The following is a 22807-nucleotide window of genomic DNA, read 5'->3' as shown; positions in this document are numbered from 1 at the left end:
TACGTTTGCATCTTAATCATACAAGAGGCATTTTGGCCACAAATAGTAATGCAAATTTGAATACAGTACATCCTAATTCATAAATCATAGCTACAGAGATATGTATGCATATCCTACCTAGCCATCAACAAGCTGCAAAAGATTTTTGATACAATCTTAGGTTATTTTACAAATTCTGATAATAATATTGCAGGCACAATCATAAAGCATCTATTCAAAATGTCAACCAAGAAGAAAAGTTTTGATAGAAGTCATCCTTTAGAATAAACCACGGATAAAATATTGCAGATCGGCATACATATATCTTTTTAGAACTGACTATAAGTGCGAATATATCTAATAAGATATATTTTGGGAACAAAAACTAATAGAAGCGCGAATACATTCCATCTTAATTTCAATTCAATGCAATAAAGAGTCATATATATACCATATTGATGTGAGTAGCAAAAAGATTTTTGTATTTCAAAACCACGGGCAAATAGTGCAGACAGAATCTATTCAAATGTTAACCGGTAATGAAAAAAATTAATAGAGGCCATCCTCATCTATAAATCATAGCTATAAGATTCCAAATTGACTTATGCAATATCCTGTTAGAGCCGATTATAAATACGTGTTCTAATAAAATAAGAGATATTTTGGCGACAGATAGTAACTGAATTTTGAATTCACTCCATCCTAATTTATAAATCATTGTCGAAAGATACCCAAACGTGTCAGCACAAGCTTTTATACAATATATTATGGTATTATAAACCATGGGCAAATACACCCGACACAAATCTATTGCAATGTTAACAACTAGTAATGAAAATCTTAATGGAGACCATCCTCAAGTGTCAATCGTAGCTAAAAGATTGCACATTTCCGTACCCATATCTCGTTATAGTCAATTATGCACACGTACTTTAAGCAAATAAGAGATATTTTTGGCCAGAAAAACCTGCTAGTTCCCATTTACTAGCCTCCTGTTTTCTGTTTCCCCCCTTTTGAATCCTCTCACCGCTTTGACATTTCACAAAGTCAAGTGGGGCCACCCTGCCCTGCAGGCCTGCCTGCGCCCCACCCTCTATAAAACTCCAAGCCCCAAGAAAGAAAAGAAAAAAAAACCCACAGCATAGACCAGTAGCCCTCACCCCTTTTTAGGACAGGATCCAATGCCTTTGCCCACCACTCTCTCTCTCCTTTTACTCCGCCCATAGTCTCCTCCCCCTTCCACAACAATCAATAAACTAGCAAAAGTCAGCGCCTCCGCCTTATCTCCTCCTCCCCCCCGTCTCCTCCAGCGCCAAGAACCCAACCACTCCGCGTCCGCGCCAATGGAGGAGGACCGCTACTTCGACAACTGGGATCTGGACACCGTCGTGCGCCTGGGCTGCCGCCGCCGCCTCTCCCCGCCGCGGCAACCTGACAACCCCTTCGCGGCGTTCCTGCTTCCGCCGCCGCAGCCGCAGAAGGAGAAGCCAGCGCCGGCGCCGGCGCCGGAGCCTGCCAAGGAGCCGGAGGCAGATGCCGGGTGGCGCTTCCCGGACCTCTTTGCTGGCGGCGGGCAGGACGGCGACGAGCTCCTCATGGCCCTGTTAGCCGCCCACCCTCCCCTGCCTCAGCCGACTCTGCCAACGCCAACGCCGCCGCCTCCTCCGCCAACACAACAGCAGCAGCAGCAGCCACCGGTGGTGGCAGCGGTGGACGCGCCGCCACCTCAGGTGCGCGCCGCCGCTGCTCCGGCTTCTGCTCTGACGAGGGCGCAGCCGAGCGGGCGGCCGGTGCCCGGCGGAGTGCCAAGATCCAAGAGAAGGTACGCGTCCCTGAGTGCTTCTCCGCACGGAAATGGCAGCGGTTCTTTGCTTTCTTTGCTAACGCTGGCTGTTTCCATGCACTCCAGGAAGAACCAGGTGAAGAAGGTGGTCTGCCACGTTCCGGCGGACGGCTCGTCTTCGGACGTGTGGGCGTGGCGCAAGTACGGCCAGAAGCCTATCAAGGGCTCTCCCTACCCAAGGTCAGCCGAATCCCCTTCTCCGTTAGCTTCTTGTAACGAGAGACTGGCCATGGCGGCCGCCAGCGTCGGAGCATCCTGATCTCACCGGCTTTGCTCGGTTTCTTGAACAGGGGCTACTACCGGTGCAGCAGCTCCAAAGGGTGCGCGGCGCGGAAGCAGGTGGAGCGCAGCCGCTCGGACCCCAACACCTTCATCCTCACCTACACCGGCGAACACAACCACGCGGCGCCCACCCACCGCAACTCGCTCGCCGGGACCACCCGCCACAAGTTCCCCTCCTCGGCCGCGCCGCAGCCGCCGCCGCCATCCGTGGTGGTGGGCGGCGCCGGCGCCGGCGACGCGCAGGACCAGCACCAGCAGCCGAGCCCGAGTCCGACGTCCACGTCGGCCGCGGGGCTCTCCCCTACGACGCCACTGCGCACGCCGTCCATGGAGGAGGAGGACGACGAGGAGGACGAGCTGATGGTGGAGGACATGGAGATGGCCGGCGAGGACGAGCTGCTGTTCCTCACCGACGGCGACGACGCGGCACCGCTAGAGCCGAGATCCTCGCTCTTCGACATTGGCGACGAGCCCTTCCTGAGCTTCCCCTGGGTGCCGGCCCCCACCACCGCCGGCGAGCCAGCCACAGGAGCAGCCGGCGCCGGGAACTGACTTCTTGTTCTTGATGAAGAGACAATGATGTGCCGTCCTTGTAGATGAAAGAAATCGAGGGAAGAGAAGAGAGGAGAAGATAGCATCTGATCCTAATCGATCCGTTGTAGCAGCATAATGATACTAGTAGTAGTTCTAGCATCAGTAGTCATCCCAGACCAGTACAGAGCTTGATCCATTACCCACCTTCTAGCAGTTCTTCACTGATCAGAACAACACCATCTTTGCATTTTGTTCCTTTTCTGCTCTTTTTTTAGGTATGGTTGGGACTTTGTATCTCTTTTCCCTTAGGTGTCTGGTTTTTTTGCATTTGTAAATAGAAAGTGGTAGATGATGAACCAACAAAAAGGAGTGCAAAAATGAAAGAAAAAGTGGATGTTGTGTTTGGGTGGCTCTTCTTGGTTCTTCCTTTCCCTGCTCAACAACTTTTCTTCCTGCTTGTAGTAGCTTCTTTTCTTGTGTAAGCTTGAAGGGAGATGAGAACTCTTTAATTTAGTGGCAAATTTGATCGCTTTTGTTGTTCTCAAGAATGAAACCTCCATCTATCTTTGCCTTTTTGATGGTTCCTTGCCCCTCTGATGATGGACGGATCTGTTTGTATGGTGTGTGTGAATGCTGCTGGCTGCTTTTGGATGCTTGCTGCAGTGGGGGATGAGAAAAGGTCAAGGGGTTTAGTGCTATTTTTTCTCTTGGTTTTGTTTCTATCTCCTCTGACTTTTTCGAGGGGAGGACAGAGGGGTGCTGTGTTCCCATGGATTCCATGAGAGCTTTGGAGAGAGGTCAAGGAAAAGTTGGGGAGATATTGTTAGGACCACCCACAGGCCACATGAATAAACCTACTCCCTACAGTGTCACACACTGCAACAAGCAATGAGTGGGGCTGGAATCTAATGATTGAAAATGTGAACTTAGTGAAATGCCCTAAAAATTGTTCACGAGCCAAGTGAAATGCCTTGTGACATATTTAAAATTGATTACCCCTGATTCTTGCAGTGTTCGGCCGTGAGCCTTTTGATCGTTTATTTTTTTTTGTTAAGTGTTCAATCATTGGTTTGGTTCCACAGTTCACTCTCTTCTTGATTCAGTTTGGCTTGCTGAATTCTTGACCGTTGATAGTCCTGCTAAGGGCAAGTATATTGATGTTGTCTGATAGACAGTCTAATGCATTGACCTGTAATTTTAAGATGACTTAACAAACAATATGTACAATGGGTTGTCTTTTTAAGTTGTCTCATAGTAATTCTATTTCCTTAATTTGTGCATAGAAAAAAATGCTAGAAAAAAATATTATGAGTTGCATGGTGGAGTATTTATATCATAGTTCTAAAATCTAGCCTATGAGGCGGTTGTTTCGCGATATAACGACATCTTTCTCTTTCCTCACCCTCTCTCCTCCACATCAGTAAAAATCATATGTGGTACTGCATGAGACGACATGTAAGACCGCTGAAGTGCAGCAATGTACTTGCTCTTGAGTTCAATATGCATCTTCTTAGTCATTGCAATGGTAGTAGCACTATGACCTGGTTTAAAAAAAATCACTTGTGCGAACTTACTAAATTTATTTGGCAATATTCTTAATTAGCATGTATTGATATTCATGTTCACATATAGCTATGTTATGATCATGCGACTGTATTGTTGGCACTTGGGCTCATTTTTAAATCATTATTAAGAATAAGAGCTTTGCTACAATGCTATTAAAGGACCAGTGGTACTTCAAGGTACTTTCATTTCTTATTCTTCTTAGAGAAAAGAATTAAATAGATTTACACATAATTAAAAGGTCATCATAGTAATTTCTCACTATTTTTGCTACTTGGTCCCACCAAATTGGTACTTTTTGGTACTTCTCTTTTGGTACTTCATGATACTTCTTTTGTTTCCACCGTTCGATTTCGCCGAATGGATAGCTCTTATTTTTTTTCAAGCACTCTTAAAATTTCTCTAAGAACAAAATTTAAAAAGAAAATGTAGCATTGTCTTTTTTTCGCAACCATAGCAGATAAAGTTAGGGAACAACTTTTTAGAATATTAATAGAAAATAAAATTGTTTAAAATGAGGATAATATATATTGTTTATGGAAAATATTGCATAATTAAATTCATGTAATTGTTTTAACCATGATCCATTGACTATTGTATTTTTTAAATAAAATAAATGTTCCCCACAAGCGCTTTTCAAGGCTAATATGCATTACTAATAGTACAATATGGGAGGGCATATGTCCCCACTGGTTGATTGAGGATATTGTTGTACTAACATATTAAATTTTGAACATGCATCCATGCTCCTCAGGAATGGTTCTCACCCTTAATGCTTCCACGATGTAGTTCTAACAGGAGAATCAAAACCCATAATCTCATGCGAAAGTGAATGTACTCTGAACCGTTATCTTCCCAAAGAGGGGGTGTTGCACCAATAGACAACAAACCTAGAAAACAGCCTTGGTCAGCTGTGAGAGCTCCAAGAGAGCTTTGATAGCCACGGAGGGATAAGGGTATCCATGGATCCCCACCGATCAGGATACTGGTCGGTCCTGACAAGTGGACCCGCCCGACCATGTCGTGCGGGCCAAGGCATGAAGAGACATGGAGCACAAGTTCGGAGGCCTATCCTGGTCGGCCCTGACAAGTGGGCCCGCCCGATCATATCGTGTGGGCCAAGGCATAAAGATATGTGGAGCACAAGTTCGGAGGTCGGGCGAACAGATTCTGCTTGGATATCACGGGATACTTGTTGTAGTCTGAATCAAATTGCTTTTCATGTAACAACCGACTAGGATTAGATCCTATCCGATTGTAACCTTAGATCGTCATCCTATATCAAGCGGCCAGGAGCGCCCCCCAAGGGTAACATACATCAACTCTTCGCATCTCATACCAGCAATACAATCCATCAGAACACAGAATGTAGGGTATTGCTCTTCGGAGGCTCGAACCTGTCTAAACCTTACGTTCTTGTGTTACCATTCGAGCTCTTGGTCTTGCGATCTCCCCAGCCTACAAATTTACCACCTGGGTAACCCCCTGGTGGACTGCCAGTCACTAAAAATCCGACAGTTGGCGCGCCAGGTAGGGGTGATCGTGAGATCCTCCCCAGCAAGCTCGATGGCATCTCGTCCCAGCGTCATCTTCCCCAACAACATGAAGCCCACCCACCCATGCCCTTCGATCTAATCACGGGATCAACATCTGCGTTCTATGGCGGATGAGGGTGCATGCTGTCGATTGCGAATTATCAAGCTAATCACATATTTTGATCTTTTTCCGATCTGTACATGCCGCAACAACAGCACCACGCACCGCTGCCCTCGTAGCCAGCACCACTGATTTCCACTTCGACTCGACACTAGCTTCATCAATAATTGTTCATCGATGGCTGCCCTCTCGGGCACGACGCTGACTCTCCAACTCAGCTACAAATCAAGCTAAGTCTTATTTTCAATTAAATATTTTACGGCTTCCGTACATCTTTGTACACCTTCACGCATCGGCTTCTCTATGTCTCCGTGACTTTCGCCGACCACCTTGATCACGCCCCGACTGCATATACAGCTTGGTCCGTCCACTAAATGGGTAATCGGGGGCTGCGCCCTACAAGTGCCCAACGCACGCTCTCGCTTTCCCGCATAGTTTCAACTGCTTTGCGGCTTGTCCGTCTCTCTTAACAGTTGCTAAAATACTCGAGTAGCGCATCCTTTAATCCATGAAGCCTCGACTCATCCTGTGATACCCCGTTTACAAGCTCAAGATCCACTCTCAGCAGACTGTTGGCTAAGCAAGACTAGGTGATTAAACATAACAGGCTAACTACTCGGGGAAATTACATGGCCTACAAGAGCAGGATGCGCAACAATTTTCTTCTATGCCGAATAAAACTCCGAGTTATTCAATTATTAAATGCTCTATATTATGCTACATAATCTTTGTATTGTCCTTTTACAGCTCTGAAACTACTCAGCGTGCCTCCTGTTGCCCAGCCGACCTCTCTGGCTAAGGGCAGGAGGTGACTCGGCGTGCTTTCGTGCCTTGGCCGCCTCCCAAGCTCGGGGACTGGGCACCACAGACGACTCAGCATACCTCCCGTTGCCCAGCCGACCTCTCTGGTTTGGGACGGAATGTGACTTGGTGTACTTGTGCGACTTAGTCGGCTCCCAGGCTTAGGGGTTGGGCACCTTACTTTGGTCGGCGTGCCTCCTTGGCTCCACTAGTCGTCGCGCCCAGGGGCTACGCGTCTATTTCAGGTTAGCGTGCCTCCTTAGATGCGCCAGTCGTCGCGCCCGAGGGCTGGGCGCCTATTTCAGGTCAGCGTGCCTCCGTGGCTCCGCCAGTCCTCGCGCTTGTTTCAGGTCGGCGTGCCTCCTTGGCTTCGCCAGTCGTCGTGCCTAGGGGCTGGGCGTCTATTTCAGGTCGGCATGCCTCCTTAGCTCCGCTAGTCGTCGCGCCTGGGGGCTGGGTGCCTATTTCAGATTGGTGTGCCTCCCTCCGTGGCTCCGCCAATCCTCGCACTTGGGGGCTAGGTGCCTATCTCAGGTCGGCGTGCCTCCGCGGCTCCACCGGTCCTCGCGCTCGGGGGCTGAGCGCTATATTTAGATTCGTTTTGCTACGAAAACAATACATCATTTCTTGATCATTGGACTGATTACTTTAATCGCTTCAATGCTCGGGGGCTACTCTATATGGAGTGCATCTTGCGGCGCTCTTCATGTGCTTCCCTTCGATCTACAGGTTGTCAGACATCCTGGAGCTCGGTAGTCGCATAACCATGCGCATTCAGTCACACGCATGTGGAAGTTTCAATTTTTTCTTCTTTTTTGAGCACTGCGCAGCCTCTCCATCACTATGACGACACCGCACCTTCAGCTGAGTACATTACAAGCTTCGTTGTGAATCTTTCAAGTTCCTGTTCGACTCCATATCGTTCGGGAGCTTGAGGGATAAGGGTACCCACGGGTCTCCACAGACCAAGATACTGGTCGGCCCTGACAAGTGGACCCGCCCGACCATGCCGTGCGGGCCAAGGTATGAAGATATGTGGAGCACAAGTCCGGAGGCCGGGTGAATGGATTCTGCTCGGATATCACGGGATACTTGTTGTAGTTCGACTTCCATGTAACAACCAATTAGGATTAGATCCTATCCGATTGTAACCCTAGATTGTCAGCCTATATAAGGCGGTTAGGGGCGCCCCCTGAGGGTAACATACATCAACTCTTTGCATCCCATAGCAACAATACAATCCACCAGAATACAGGACGTATGGTATTACTCTCCGGGGGCCGAACCTATCTAAACCTTGCGCCCTTGTGTTACCATTCGGGTTCTTAATCTTACGATCTCCTCTGCTTACAAATTTACCATCTAGGTAACCCTGGTGAACTGCCGGGCACTAAATCCGACAGCCAATAGATTGCACTTCGGCTCTTGCACGACCTCGTCACCTAATTTTTGGATGTGAGTCATTACGCTATCTACGGTTGCCCCAACACCCGTATCGATTTACGAGAGCCCTGTCATTCTAAAGAAAATAGCCCGTGACTGGACCGTTGGGTGACGAATATCTAATAGTTCTGTTGAGGTAAACCATATATGATCCGATAGAACTGTCAGGTATGTGACCAGCGCCACGTTAATGCGCAATAGATGGAACTTGTAAACTGCATTGCAATAGTGTTGTTAGTGAACATTGCTAGTGCGCTAGTGAAGATAATAAAGAAACCGAAAATAAATGTAAAACGTAAGCGAACTTAAATTAATATTGATTATCAATATCTTTTTCTACATAGAACATACTTATGATGAAAAAGTTCTGAAGCACAAAAAATCATTTAACTCATTCAAGTATCCTTGCCAACAAATATCCGTTTTCTTCAAATTATCATCATTAATATGTTTGTGACCTATATTCCTCTGTACCTAGCTCATTCAAGTTTTGTGTTTGCCAAGTCGATCCTCAATTACTATTGTCTTCTATCGAGGTGCCCTGATAATCTGATCTGCTCCCGTTGACTCGTCCTAGACTCCCACGACTCATTTCTTCTAATGGATGATGATAATCTCAAGCGGAAGAAACACAAAGGACTGCAAGTTATCCTCGCTGATTCAACTTGTTCTGATGATGCAAGGATTGGCCCAAATTCCTTCGCTTTTTGCAACGATTGGTTCATCGTTACCGACACAGCAATGCCGAGAGGGAATTCCCGACAGTTGGCTATCAGGAAAATACAAACCTGGCAGTTTATCCTATTGGCCCCGACAGTTCCTTACTGCCGGAGTTGATGTCATCCGTCCTAGTGAGTTGGCAAGGCAGAGCTGCCATTTCCTTTTGCATTGTGCCAATTCCTCTTTGCCACGCAATCATACTCATGGTTGTGGGTTTCGACTGTACTATACTAAGGGATACTTTCTCAATGAGTTCGTTGCAACTCGTTCTATTCCAGTATGTGCAGCGTTTCACATTATTAAGAAAACCGTGGAAAAAGCAAAGAAAGTCATGATAGGCGGTACGGAGAGAAAAGGTTAAGGTGAAGAGCAGACCGATTCAAAATTTTCTATACAGCCGACATCCGTTCCAGAAGGGAGAAAGGTGGGTGGCATTGGCAGGCCTGTGGATTTGGCTGCGTACGACCAGGCATTTCGCCCTTCCTCCCCGTGTAGCAGTAGTAGAGAGTAGAGACGAGACGAGACGAGACGCTGTCTTTTGTCCCGGAGCAGCGCGGTGCGGTGGCCCCTGCAACCGCAAAGGTCAACACGGTTTGGGTTCGGGCGGGGCCGCCCATGTGGGTGTGTGTGTGGTGTGGACTTGCCGGGTAGGCGGGCCGTGGGCGAGACCCTGCTGCCGGGGCCGGGCTCCACTCATCCATTCGTCCTTGTCTGGTGTCGCACTGTCGCGTCGCGTCGCGTCCGTGCGAGTCGGGAAGAGAGAGAGAGAAAGGCGCTGCCAACAATTATCTTGTTAATTAACTCCGGTACTAATCAGTCAGCGGGTGGTAATTAAAGTGACTGATCCATCACCACGCGTTGATTGATTGAACGGGATTACCACCAATTTCTGAACAATATTTCAAGCATAAAAGACAAGCTTGATGTTCAATGAAACAGTACCATTCCAGGATGTTCAAGACCAAGTGCATAAGTTTTTAAATAAGTCCAGTGAAACTAGCATTCTATCTCAAATTACAAAATCAACAGCCAAATGGCCCCGTTTGTTTATTTAGGACCTCCTAAAATTCCTGTCACATCGAATATTTAGATACTAATTAGGAGTATTAAACATAGACTAATTACAAAACCAATTGCACAGATGGAGGCTAATTTATGAGATGAATCTATTAAACCTAATTAGTTCATGATTTGACAATGTGGTGCTACAGTAAACATGTGCTAATGATGGATTAATTAGGTTTAATAGATTCATCTCGGAAATTAGCTTCCATCTGTGTAATTAGTTTTATAATTAGCTTATGTTTGGTCCTCCTAATTAGCCTCCGAATATTCGATGTGATATGAATTTTAGTCCGGACTAAAGATCCAAACACCCCCTATTTTAGTCCGGACTAAAGATCCAAACACCCCCTATATACACATCTAAACAACATTCATTGCTGCACAGATCCAAAATGAGCACGCAACCAACTGTACATACACATTTAGCCATCATTCATCGCTACATATAGCCAAAATAAGCACGCAGTCAACTAAAAGTTCCGAAGTCCATCGCAATATATTTAGAAAACAGCCACCTTCACAAGTTAAACTTCACAGGTTAATGCCTTCTTTCTGACATAAGAACTTGAACACCCAAGCATGTAAAGTAGCAGCACTTGCATTGCACAACCAGCCACGCATACCTTTGTTCTCCTTGGAAGACAAATGCTCACTGACAAGAAACCTCTGTTCAGGTGTCAACGAGATTTCCTCTAGTTTCTGCCCTAAGGCTGCATGAGGATCAGTAAGCTATAGCATTTGGGGAGGAGCAGTGCCATCAAGTGTCTCTCGAAGTGATTTCATTGTAGTAGTGATTGCATCAGTGGATTGTGCAAAATGACTCTTGTTTTTTGGTTTCTTAGTTGGTGACTTCATGCCTCTTGGACACTTCTTACTAGCTCGACTAGTGCTGGAAGAGCTGTTATCAACAGTTGCGTGCCTAGTTGGAGTTGGCAAAGTGTCAGAATTCTCATCAAGTATGTCTTCAAGTTGTGTGTAGCAGTTCAGATCAAGTAATTCTATTGAATCATCACTATTTGAACCATCACTAGTATCCATGCATGTGTTCTGATCCATAGCCAAAGAACCATCAGCACTAGATCCTCTGAATAACTCTTCCATCTCATTGTAGAACTTGATGGGCTTAGAGAGCAGACATCTTTCTCTATCCTGCATTTGGTTTAGACTAGTGAAATTACTATATGCAGTTTAGATTGTAAACTGGTTCATATATTTAAACCTAGTGAAAAATACTTACATTTTGCAGTGGCTTTTTAGATTCTGAGATAATCACCAAGCATCTGGTATGGTCAAATGTATTGCCACTCTTCCTCAATGCTTTGGAAATATACCCCCAATTTTCTTTGTGGTACCTGTAATAACGGTCCACTTGACCAACAGTCACCCCCATAACAAACTTCTTGTTTAAAGCATCAGCACACAATATGTGTTGTGGATCTTGAATCCTTTGTGCTATTTTTTTCAGGTACTCAATATACCACTCTAGCATGTATTTGCTCTGATCCTCGTACCAGTTCCGGGACCTCTCACGAGAGGATGCAAAATCATCACCCTTCTCTTTTCCCTTGGTCATGGTTGTTTCCCATCACATGAGATATTTAATCAAAATCATATGGAATAAATCAATAAAAAATAGTACAACAAGAAAGATCATATAAAGCGTAACACTCATATAAGTCAGATAAAGAAGTAAATTGATAAGGAAGGATCACACTCATATGGTTCGTACATAGAAGTAAATCGATAAGGAGGGTCACATTCATGTGGTTCATACATAGAAGTAAATCAATAGGAAACTAACAGTAAGAAACATCATATGTTTCATACATAATTTATTCATCCAAAGCTACATCTGCTCCTACTTTATCTTCCCACATTTTTTGAGCCATCTCATCTTTTTTATTTGCCCATGCCACATTCTCCTTGTGCATATCACTGCGGTTTCTTGCGCTTCGAGGCAATGTTGTGTACCAAACAACATCATCATACACATACTCATCAGGACCATCCTCTAAGATCCAGTTATGAAGTGCACAACATGCCATCACAATTTTCACTTGTGTTTTCAAAGGAAAGAATGGCCGGCTTCCAAAGATTTTGAAGCAGTTCTCAAGGGTACCAAATGCTCATTCAACAGTTATTCTAAGCGAGGAATGGCGAAGGTTGAATAACTCCCTCGGGGTCTCTCGTTCTCTAGTGCCCTTATATTCTTGTAGGTGATATCGAGCACCACGGTATGGGATTAATACACCAGGTCTTGCTGCATATCTAGCAGCAGCTAGGAAATATTTACCTACATTATTTTTTTGAAAAGATTAATTAGCTAAGAATGAAATTGAAGTTTCAAATTGGAGCTATTAGAACACACGGTGGGATTCTACCTTCTGATATTTTTAGTCCATTGCGACGTGATAGAGCATCTTGAAGCACATAAGAATCATGGCAGAGCTCTCCCACCCAGCAAGAACATATATAAACCTTAGGTCAAAATCAACCGTTGCAAGAATATTTTGTGTGGTGATGGACTTTCTACCCCTAAACCAATCATGAGTGTTCCATATAGAAAATCTACCAACATGTGTTCCTTTCCATATGGATTTTATACCAGCACGAGCATATGCAAAATCTACCGACGCTAAACGAAAATTCATGAGGGCCGTGCTCTTGCATGACAGATTGACAGGCGCGTGGCCACAGCCAGTCAGCCACGGCACACGTGGCGCCCCCACGGGTCACTCGCTGCAGGAGATCATCTCCTCTCCCCCTCCCATCCTTGCTCTAGCACGCGCGGGCACCCCTGCCTGCCGTTGTCACTGTCAGTGCCATCGCCAGCGTGCATGGTAGCCACCGAGGGGGCCGGGCCGGGCGATAGCGACGCCATGGAGGTGGGGCAGCGGCTGGGGCTCTACTCTGCTTGAGCTGCCTGCCTGCCTCCATTATTGTTGTGGCTTGGCCTACCTCTGCTAATTTAACAAGATTATCCCATACGGACCCATGTACCATCGCCTATGTGTCTCCCCGAATCCCCTCGCACCACGCGCAAGCTCCGTATACTAACTAACTAGCACTCCCTCCGTCCCAAATTACTCTTTGTTTTGAATTTTCTAAATACACACATTTTAACATACATCTAGATATATACTTATATCTAAACACATAGTAAAAATGATGTATCTATAAAATACGAATAGTAATTTGGGATGAAGAGTACATGGCAAACCACGAGGAACATGCGTGCATAGACCCACTGACAGTAACACAACTGATTGTTGTAGTAATGCAATCTCGCTGACGCGTCGACTGCGCTTTTTCGCGCCCGCCTTGGCGTCAAGCAAAGTGCGCAAGCACACGTTCGTGCGTGGTGGGGTGGACGAAAGGTGCACAGCTAGCTGCATCCTATTACCAACGGTAATAAGCACTTAGCTTTTCGTTAGCAAAGTGCGATGCCAGGCCAGCCAGGGCTTCACATGCTTATTAATTCGTTTCCCAAGTGTTTTGTTACTGTGCGGTTTAAGAGAGGTCACAAACCACCTTGGTGGTAAGACGAGTGTATGTATATCCCTTTCGTTCAAAATCGTTGGTCACTTAAATTTAGTTTAAGTTGCTAATTCTGGTCGAATTTATTTATAGAAAAAAATAAAAACATCTGCAATGTCAAATTAATTTCACAAAATCACCATGAAATTATTTCATTGATAGTGTATTTATTTGGTATTGTGGAAATGTTCACATATTTTTTTAATAAAAAAGTTGGTCAAATTTAGAGAGGGTTTGACACTCAGGATAGAACTAAATGACCAATAATTTGGAACATAGGGAGTAAAGTGCAACTCTTTCTTTGCTAATTTGATGCCGGCATAGTGAAAGGCCCAGTACACATTTGTTTTTCTTTGTGCACGCAATAATGCCGCCGCCTGCTGCTGATGAAGAGAGCTCTATCAGAGCCCTGGTTGATTGTAATGCTCTGTTTATATATATCTTAAGAAAAATTGGATTGCTGAAGTTGGCTGCTTCACCACGGGACTGTACTTGTTTTCGCACAAAAGTTTAAAGGCCTGCTTTGGATCCACCACAGTTTGTGGAAGCTAGCTCGTAGATTATGCATGGATTGTAAAGTTGGACGGCTACTTGGATAACTTACCATGGGGCGTTTGGATCACACAACCTGGTAGAAGGTAGTGTGAGACAACGAGTGAGATTCCACAATTTAGGGTTCCATGATTCAACAATTTAGTTTCCAACACAGAATGTGAAAGTGAGCTTGCGAATTATGAATTGTTAAAAACTGGACTGTAGAAGTTCGGAAGCTATTTGGACATCTGGATCGTGGGGTGGTTGAATCACACAAGCTGGTAGAAGTTGAGTTGAGACAGCTGGTGAGATATAGCTAGGGTTGGTGGATCGTTGGATCATGGAACAATTTGGGTTGCTAGATTGTAAAAGCTTGAATCAACAATATGAGAGGATGCAAGTAAGACCTAAGTTTATTGTTTTTGCTTGCCACACTAAACAAATTAAGGTACCTTATTATGCATTTAAGAGTTTAGAAACGTAGGCGACGTTGATGATAAGTCTTAGAGTTACCTAGTGAAACTTTTACTCCCTTTTCCCAATATTCATAGGATTCAGAAACTCGAGATACTCAGTTAAGTGGAAGATGGATGTACCAAGTGTTCTCTCGAAATGATTTCAAGCGTTTTCGAACGAATAGAAACCCAGATCGAGATTCTTTCGAATCCGTGCGTCCCAGAGAGGCTGATTCCCCGGGGGACACTAGTCGTGCTTGGTGCATCTGCGTGCCACCGTGAGTACATGATGCCCACAGCAGCCACAGGATCGGACCTCCTCTGCCTCTGCGCGTGTCGGTGCCGTCCAGCGCGCTTTTGCGTGTGCCACGGGCAACGCTGCCTCCCCCGTCCCCGTGCCGGCGTGTGGGCTCCCCAACGCAACGCTAGGAGCCCCCCCACCCCGGCCCGGCCGAGGAGGCCGGCAATGCCGCCGCACACCAACACTTTTCCTTTATCCTTTTTCTTTTTGCAACAAAAAAAAAAGTATATGCTACGTGATCCTCTTCGTTATTCATTCACTGAAGCATCGGGAACCGAGCAGGAAAATCAGAAAGAAGCAGTCCGCACAATGGGATGCGGCAAAAGCAAACCGATCTGTTTTGCAATTATTTCCTCCATTTTGCATATATAAACACAAATGACAAATCAAGGTTCGCCTGATAAAAAGTTTAAAACACGACCCAAGTCATAGCTAGCTTAACATTTAACACCACCCACCCACCCTGACAATCTGGTCAACTAATCCGTGAAAACAGCTCCACTTTCTTGCACATGAACAGGCGAGCACAGCCGGTAGGGAGAGAAGAAGAAGAGAGTCCAGGGAGCTCTAGGGGAAAGCAACAGGAACTAGACATATCCGTTTTCAGTGTTTTCCACGCCCGCACCGAACCAAGCTACGCGTGCATCGTCGTCGCCGTCTTCTTGAAGTCGATCTTGTCCACCTTCACCTCGCCGTCGATCAGCTCGTAGACGTACACCACCACGCGCAGGCCGTCGATGTCCATCAGCACGAAGCTCGGGTTCACGTCGTAGGTGATGCTGCTGTAGGCGCCCGTGGCCGACCCGGGGTTGATCACCACGCCGCCCTCGTGCTTGTACGCCTTGAACTGGTGGGTGTGCCCCGTCACCAGGATGTCTACGTCCAGCTGCCGCTGCAGCATCGCCAGGGAGTCCAGGTCGCCCCATGGAACGACCTGATATGGATGGTACACAGATTCAGGGAAACTGGTTAGGGAAAATATCGATTTGACAGTCCATGTTTCAATGGCCACATGCACGACTTTAACATTTGACATAGGGGCTGCTCAGGAGTGTCAGTGTAGAGCTGGTCTACTGGAATTCAATAGCCACATAATCAGCAAATGACGTGCTTACAATCAGTTCTTGCCCTTTAATCGTGTCCACTGAAGTTGTATGGCTACAAACGGTGACGTACAGAGTGAAAAAAGGTATAATGGAGTATGCAGAAAAATGTTCATAAGTTGGGTGAATGAAGGTGCAGAACGTGGTGCATGCACTGGCAGATACAATGAACCAACATCGCGCATGGCTCTCCTGAAGTGAATTGAAGTCCAAGACACCGTGTATTGGCTTTATGGTGTTGACCAGGCTTCATGTTCCCAAGGAGGGAGTATCAAATCACTTTATGGATATTGTCTATGGGAATGGATCGCTCGCTCAGACACCCACAAGACAACGTGAGCTGTTTAAAGTCTAGAAAATAAAATTTTCTTTCAATGTAACTCTAGACCATTTGAAGATGCGTTGAATGCTGCCATATTGCGACATTGAAGACATGTATCGCATTGTTAAAAATGAACCAGTGGACAGGAAACATCTCTGGTTACAGTGTTACACTCTCTGCATTTTGGAGGACAAGACAGTTGACCTTACAACACTGAAGACTAGAACACGGAGTTTAATTAATACGAGTGCAGTGCTTTACGCATCTTATTTGGCAATTCTGTAACAAAAGTTATAAGGGATCCCCCACTGGTAAAGCTAAGAAACACATTGCCACATTAATGCCATTAGCTGATAATGCATCTTATCAACCTATTTTGTCTAATAGTTAGAGGTATCGCAAAGAAGTGTCAAATTTACGTGGGGCATGACATGCTAACGCACAGAGAAACAAAAAATGTTGAGTCTCTGCTAACATGAGATCACTTAACACATGCACAAATTTATAACAGATTTAACTTCATCCAACTAAAAGCAGTCTAGGATCACAAATATGCAGATAGCAAAGTGACATTTCATCATCATAGAACAATGAAGCATAATTAACCAGATTAATAAACATGATCTCACCTGAAATAAATTATACGCATCATAAAACAAGCATATGTTTCCTTTGCATTCCAAGGAGTAAGAGTATGCATAAAATGTATTATCATAGGCATGAAAGTAAAAGCTTTCATATATTTTGGGTCATAAACGAACCTGATGACCATGGCACAGCCCAAGCTTAAACTGACCAATTGTGAGTGTCTTAGTCTCTGGGTATCGAGCATCCTCATCATATTCTCCTCTGGTAATGTGGAGATCCGGACAAAGGCTTTTCAGGTAGTCATGGACTTCCTAGATGGAAATCATGAAATTTATTAGTCTGAATAAACAGTTCATACAAATCATATGTCATCAATCCGCATTAGAAAATCCCACAACCTAGTTTCAAAGTCCATTCGAAAAAATGACAAGTTAAAAGACTGCATTACCATGTAAAATAAAAGAATAACCAATACATGAAAGTATACAAAAAAAATCAGACACTTCTTGAGAAGGATAGCATAGCCATTCATCCCCTGAAAAAAGAGTACTACTAGAACTTAGAACTAGTATCATCATGGGCCCACGTCTTTAAATGACCATCATACAACAAGTAGGTACTAGATATACAACTCCACCAACACGCCCACACAGAATAAAAACAAAATTAAAGACCAACTTCATCAACATGAAATGCAATATTCTTCTACTGTTCTTTGAAAAAAAAACCTACAAAATTAAGACCAACTTCATCAACATGAAATGCAATTTTCTTCTACAAATCCTTTTCTTTTAAAAAACTTCTAACCAAGTATGTATGCTGGATTAAGCCCGAAACACTTCTAAGTTCTAGTCAGTGTTTACAACCCTGTGTATCAATGCTTGATGCACAAGATCTATTAGCATGCACCCCATATATGTGAAAGATAATTGTTCTTTGTCTATTTTAGGTTCCAAAAGGATAATTCAACACATCATTGGCGGCGCTAAATAGCTTAAAACTTCTTGGGCCTAACCTTTGCAAGCCTATGTCCATTTTGTACTAGAGATCCTAGATAAGCTAATTTCAGTTGGAGGGTCGTGGGGATTTATCACTTGTGAGTAAACCTCTGATAAACCAGGTTTCTGGAGAAGTTTAAAATAGGCCAAACCAATTGGCATGCTTATATGATGCCAAAAACTTGAAAGTGAACAAGTAGCAATATATGGGACCTGAAGCACTATTCTCTACAGCTATCCTTATCCACAGGCATGTTAGTTGGAATGAAATTAGTTCCTTCTATTTTCTTGGAGAAGTAAGATTAGAGAGAACTGAAAATTGGGTGGTTAATAAGTACTAACCAACTTGCCCATATGTTTACAAATTGATGTCTGAATGGATACACATTACATTTTGAGCTCAATGAACCATCAGCAGTTAACAAGATTTCAAGTCCATCTGAATTTAGTAATCTAGTTCAGTTAAATGCAATGAAAAATCACTTAAAAAACTGCACTACAGTTATTACCTTGCCATTTTTACTGACGAGGACTGATTTTGTAACCATTCTTTGACCAGTATGAGTAGCATCTTTTAAGCAAGGAACTAGTCACCCTTTCCTATCAGAATAACTAGAATGCTTCCTGACAAGGTTCCTCTAAATATATGATGGAAGAACTCTCTGATTCATGGTTTGGAATTTCTCAAGGAATAGATGATATCTCTAGATAATTTGTTTGACTTAGGTAAGAGGCTATGACTAAGGCTTCCAATGAAATGGGTTTGAATTTTCCATCTTTTAGCTTTGATCATCGTGCAGTTTTATAAAGGTTAATACGGTCCAATTTGCTTTTCTGCAAATTCCATGATGCCTGTTATTTTTATAAATTAATTTAGATCCAATAGGGCTTCCCTACACTTCTCGGTTTTGGTAACATTTCATAAACCTGCACAGTGTTCTCAGTAGATACTCCTTCTTTAGAAAAAATTTCTCGGAAACAACTAACATTATGATAAGTAATAACAATGAATGATGAAATAAAACAAATATTTCAGCTGATAATTTGAAGCTCGATAAATATGTTCCCTGTAGTTTACTTTCTAAAAAATCAACCAAGAGAATTTAGTTTCAAGGAAGAGCTGGCAATAAATTGATTTAGAAAACTTGTGTTTTAAGAAGTGTGAAATGGAGAACATGCTAAGAGTATAAAATAATAGTAGTAACAAATTTCTATACGCACGATTGTAATAACAATGAAAGATGAAATTAAAAAAAAAGTTATTTCAGCTGATCATTTGGAGCTAGATAGTACAATTAATATTAGTCATACATATTATAGGTTCTTCATTTGATAAATCTAGCGGTAGCAGCAATGATGTGTTCCCTGCAGTTTACTTCTAAAAAATCAACTAATAGAATTTAGTTTATCAAGGAAGAGCTGGCAATAAATTGATTTTGAAAAGTTACAATTTCAAAACCTCACCATTGAAATGGAGAACTTGATAAGAGTATGAAATAATAATAGTAATGAATTTTCTCTAAAAACAACTGTAATGTGTGATTTCATCAAGCTTCCTATGAATGGACATGATATTTGCAGGAGGAGAAATCATCTAGGACAATAAGGCAATCACAGGGTTTCTGTGTAATTAGGTACCCTAGTTGTTACCAAAGTTTCTTTTCCCTGGGAAAACTCCACAATGTATTGCAACTGCATAATGCTAAGAGTATGAAATAATAATAGTAACGAATTTCTATAACCACAACTGTAATGTATGATTTGGTCAAGCTACCTATGAATAGACATGATATTTGCAGAAGGAGAAGCAGCAAGGACAATAAGGCAATTACAGGGTTTCTTTGTAACAACGTACCCTAGTTGTCACCAAAGTTTCATTACCCTAGGAAAACTCCGCAATGTATTATAGCCGCATAATGCCTAGTAAACATAGACACGGTAAACATGTTTCCAATTGAGAATGTTCCCTTGACAGTTTTCTAATAAGAATTAGAGAGAGCTCTATGATTGAACAGTAGGATGCAACCTTTGTGTACTGAACATCAGTAAGCATATATGAGCTTATAAATCACTGATTTTTGACAACGCATCAACAATGAAGTACAATTCGCAAAAATATGGCGTCCATGGACTATCAATTCCTCTAAACAAAAAAGGAAATCACAAGATCACACTCAGGTATTATAATTAATCCCTTGCAAGCTCATTGCTCTCTCCACCCGGGAGCCCAAATTGGCGCACATAGCTTGCCCAACTGAACACCTATGCCGCTGATCCCAACCCCATCTAAGAACCAAAACGGTTCCTCCCGGGACGCTGTTATCCACGGCGCTACGAACTCGCCAGGCAGCCAGATTGGACTCATGAAGACAGAGAAAGAGATGGCAAGATCGAAGAGGAGAGCCGGCCGGCCAGGGGCGGCGAGGAAGGTAAGGCTTACCTTGATGCAGAGGTTTCCGGTGCAGATGATGTGCTGGATCTTGCCGGGCACGAGCATGGACTTGAACTTGGCGGGCAGGTCGGGCGCCCGGTGCGGGATGTGCAGATCCCCCAGCGCAAGCACCAGCACCATCCTTCCCGCCTTCTTCCTCTCCCTCCGCCTTTACCCCTCTCCTTCCTCTCGGTCTCCTGCCTCTACCCTGCGATCCGCGTCCCCCACCTCAGGTCAAGCTCTCCACTATCTAGCTGCGCATCATGATCCGAGTCAAAACCGTCAAACACCTCCGCGAACAAGATCGGTCTCCCTACCCCGCACGCTTCAGATGCGCGACGGGAGGGGAGGAAGGAACCGAGGAACGGGGAGGCAAGCACGTGGGGCCAGGCTGCGGAGCCGCGGGCCCACTTGTCAGCCTGACGATGTGTTCCTTCGTAGTTTGCTCGCTTCGCTGAACGAAAGTGGGCCCATCTGTGGCCCAGGACAAACCTGGGCCGGGTGAGGGCGTCTGGTTGGGCTTGTTTGCCGCTAGACACGGCTCGTATGGGCTTCATTGGTTACGCAAAGTAACGGGCGCAAGCCTTTTAACAGTGCTTATTAATTGGTGGGATGGTCGTGTAAAAACGAATAGTATTCCTCTACTATGTTTGGATACTGCAAATCCACTAGCATATAGCATTGATCGAACCACGGAACACGGCTGCACACAACAGTAGCTTGTTAGACGCGTGGCAAAGGCACAAACGGCTGAACCGGTTTTCTCTACGCTAAGTCATGGTGACATGGTCACTGGCACGCAGGCCCCGCATCCTCCGGGATCCTTTTGTCAGCGAACACGAGATGAATCGATTGGAACAACCTGTCCTGTATTTCTAATTTTTTTTCAAAGTAGGAGCAAGGAATAGAGCGACAAGAGGTCAACTAGCACCCCAATTTCCCAACAGGCGCTAGACTAAGGGCGGGTGTCAGGACTAAGATAGTGTTTGCGGGTGTCAGGACTAGATAGTGTTTGATTCGTGTTAAGGTAATGTAAACACAAAGGGAATCAGATTACAGTGTATTTGGAGGTGGAACAGGTGATTGCCCTCTTTGTTTGGTTGCATTCTGGTAACGTAATCAGATTACTGTGTGGGTGCTATATCTGATTACGGTGGGGACGAGGGGTAACAAGCTTGTATAGATATTATTTAGGTAAGGGATTCGATTACAGTGTCAATTGATTACAAACCACCGCAACCAAACATATGTAATGGGATTCGTTACCTTCAGTAATCAGATTACGTTACATTTGAGCCAACCAAACACTACCTAAAGTTCTTGTCACATTAAATGTTTAAGATACTAATTAGAAATATTAAATATAGGTTATTTCAAAACCAATTGCATAAACGAAGGCTAATTCGCGAGATGAATAGATTCATCTCGCAAATTAGCCTTCATTTATGCAATTGGTTTTATAATTAATCTATGTACCTAAATATTCGATATGATAGAGACTAAACTTTAATCTCTGAAACCAACCATCCCGTGACACCCCAAACATGACGAGGACTGAAACATGGACCATACCCCAAACATGACGAGGACTGAAACATGGACCATACGATGACCTACCACATTTTCTGATGACATGACACCAGAAAATCACAAAATCACAAAATCAATTGCATAAATAAAGGTTAATTCGTGAGACGAATGTATTAAGCCTAATTAGTTCATGATTTAACCATGTGATGCTATAGTAAATATGTGCTAATTATAGATTAATTAGGCTTAATAGATTCGTCTTGCGAATTAACTTTTATTTATATAATTGATTTTGTAATTAGCCTATATTTAATACTACTAATATATCTGAACATTCAGGCTAAACTTAGTCCTGCCTAACGCCCTCCAACCTGACGAGGACTGAAACATGAACCCTAAGATGACCTACCACCTTTTCTCTGATAACATGACACCATGGCGACGGAACTCCCCGTCAACCCCGTGTGCCGGCAGTAACCCCTGGACTGAGCTCCATCCACCCGTGCATGAACTTCCCGTCAACCCCCCGTGTGTCCACGGTTCGGTTTCGATTTGCTTTCTCAAACGCGACGTATTCCTCTCGATCGAGCACCGTATCCTTGGTGCACCGTCGCTTGTCATCTTGCACACCTGTTCCAATCCTCCGAACGCTTTCACGCTGACAGAGACCCCCAGAGGATCGACTGCTACCCGCCGAAGGCGAGAACGGGCTCGTCGCGTCTCCGTGCCAGGTCCGGAGTCAGTGAACCAGCTTCCGAGAAAAGTCGGCGAGTCCTTGCGTGGGCGGTGGCGTCACCCCTTACATCAGCTTGTTTGTTGTCCGCGGCAGTCCCGTACGCAGGTTTTTCTCCTGGGCTTATCCCTCCTCCTCCAATCAGTGCGCTTTTTTGTTTTAAAAATGTTTTCTGGACCATTTTAAATTTCGTTAGTTGATCGGGACCTGCTTGGCTATTCGCGAGCGCCATGGCGCAAGGAGACAAGAGTGACCGTGGACCCGGAACGTGCCCTTTTCCTGTTTTCTCCACCTCACCTCTGCTGCAAGGTGATCGAAGCAGTTTGAAGCTCGATTGATCGAAAACTTGTTTGATTTCAGGGATCATCGCAAAAAAAAGCTACGGTAAA

General features: G+C 44.4%; 2 protein-coding genes and 1 pseudogene across 2 annotated transcripts; 1 reads left to right on the top strand and 2 right to left on the bottom strand.

Moving 5' to 3' along the window:
• Nucleotides 1-1085: 1085 nt before the first annotated feature.
• On the top strand, nucleotides 1086-3168 carry LOC101752465 (probable WRKY transcription factor 27). The gene is made up of 3 exons (XM_004951190.3): nucleotides 1086-1801; nucleotides 1889-2002; nucleotides 2113-3168. The coding sequence occupies exons 1-3, from the start codon at nucleotides 1323-1325 to the stop codon at nucleotides 2654-2656; spliced, it is 1137 nt and encodes a 378-aa protein (XP_004951247.1). The 5' UTR covers nucleotides 1086-1322; the 3' UTR covers nucleotides 2657-3168.
• A 7497-nt stretch (nucleotides 3169-10665) lies between these two features.
• LOC101786614 lies at nucleotides 10666-11459 on the bottom strand (annotated as a pseudogene).
• Nucleotides 11460-15028: 3569 nt separating this feature from the next.
• LOC101786219 (vacuolar protein sorting-associated protein 29) lies at nucleotides 15029-20548 on the bottom strand. Its single transcript, XM_004951189.2, has 3 exons — nucleotides 20165-20548; nucleotides 16900-17037; nucleotides 15029-15647 (listed from the first exon to the last, which is right to left on the bottom strand). Exons 1-3 carry the CDS (start codon nucleotides 20294-20296, stop codon nucleotides 15348-15350), a joined length of 570 nt encoding a protein of 189 aa, XP_004951246.1. The 5' UTR covers nucleotides 20297-20548; the 3' UTR covers nucleotides 15029-15347.
• Nucleotides 20549-22807: the final 2259 nt, after the last annotated feature.

The sequence above is a fragment of the Setaria italica genome, chromosome I (genome assembly GCF_000263155.2).
Source record: "Setaria italica strain Yugu1 chromosome I, Setaria_italica_v2.0, whole genome shotgun sequence".
NCBI lineage: Eukaryota > Viridiplantae > Streptophyta > Magnoliopsida > Poales > Poaceae > Setaria > Setaria italica.
The sequence above is the reverse complement of the archived record's forward strand: the minus strand, read 5'-3'. Positions and strand labels throughout refer to the sequence as shown.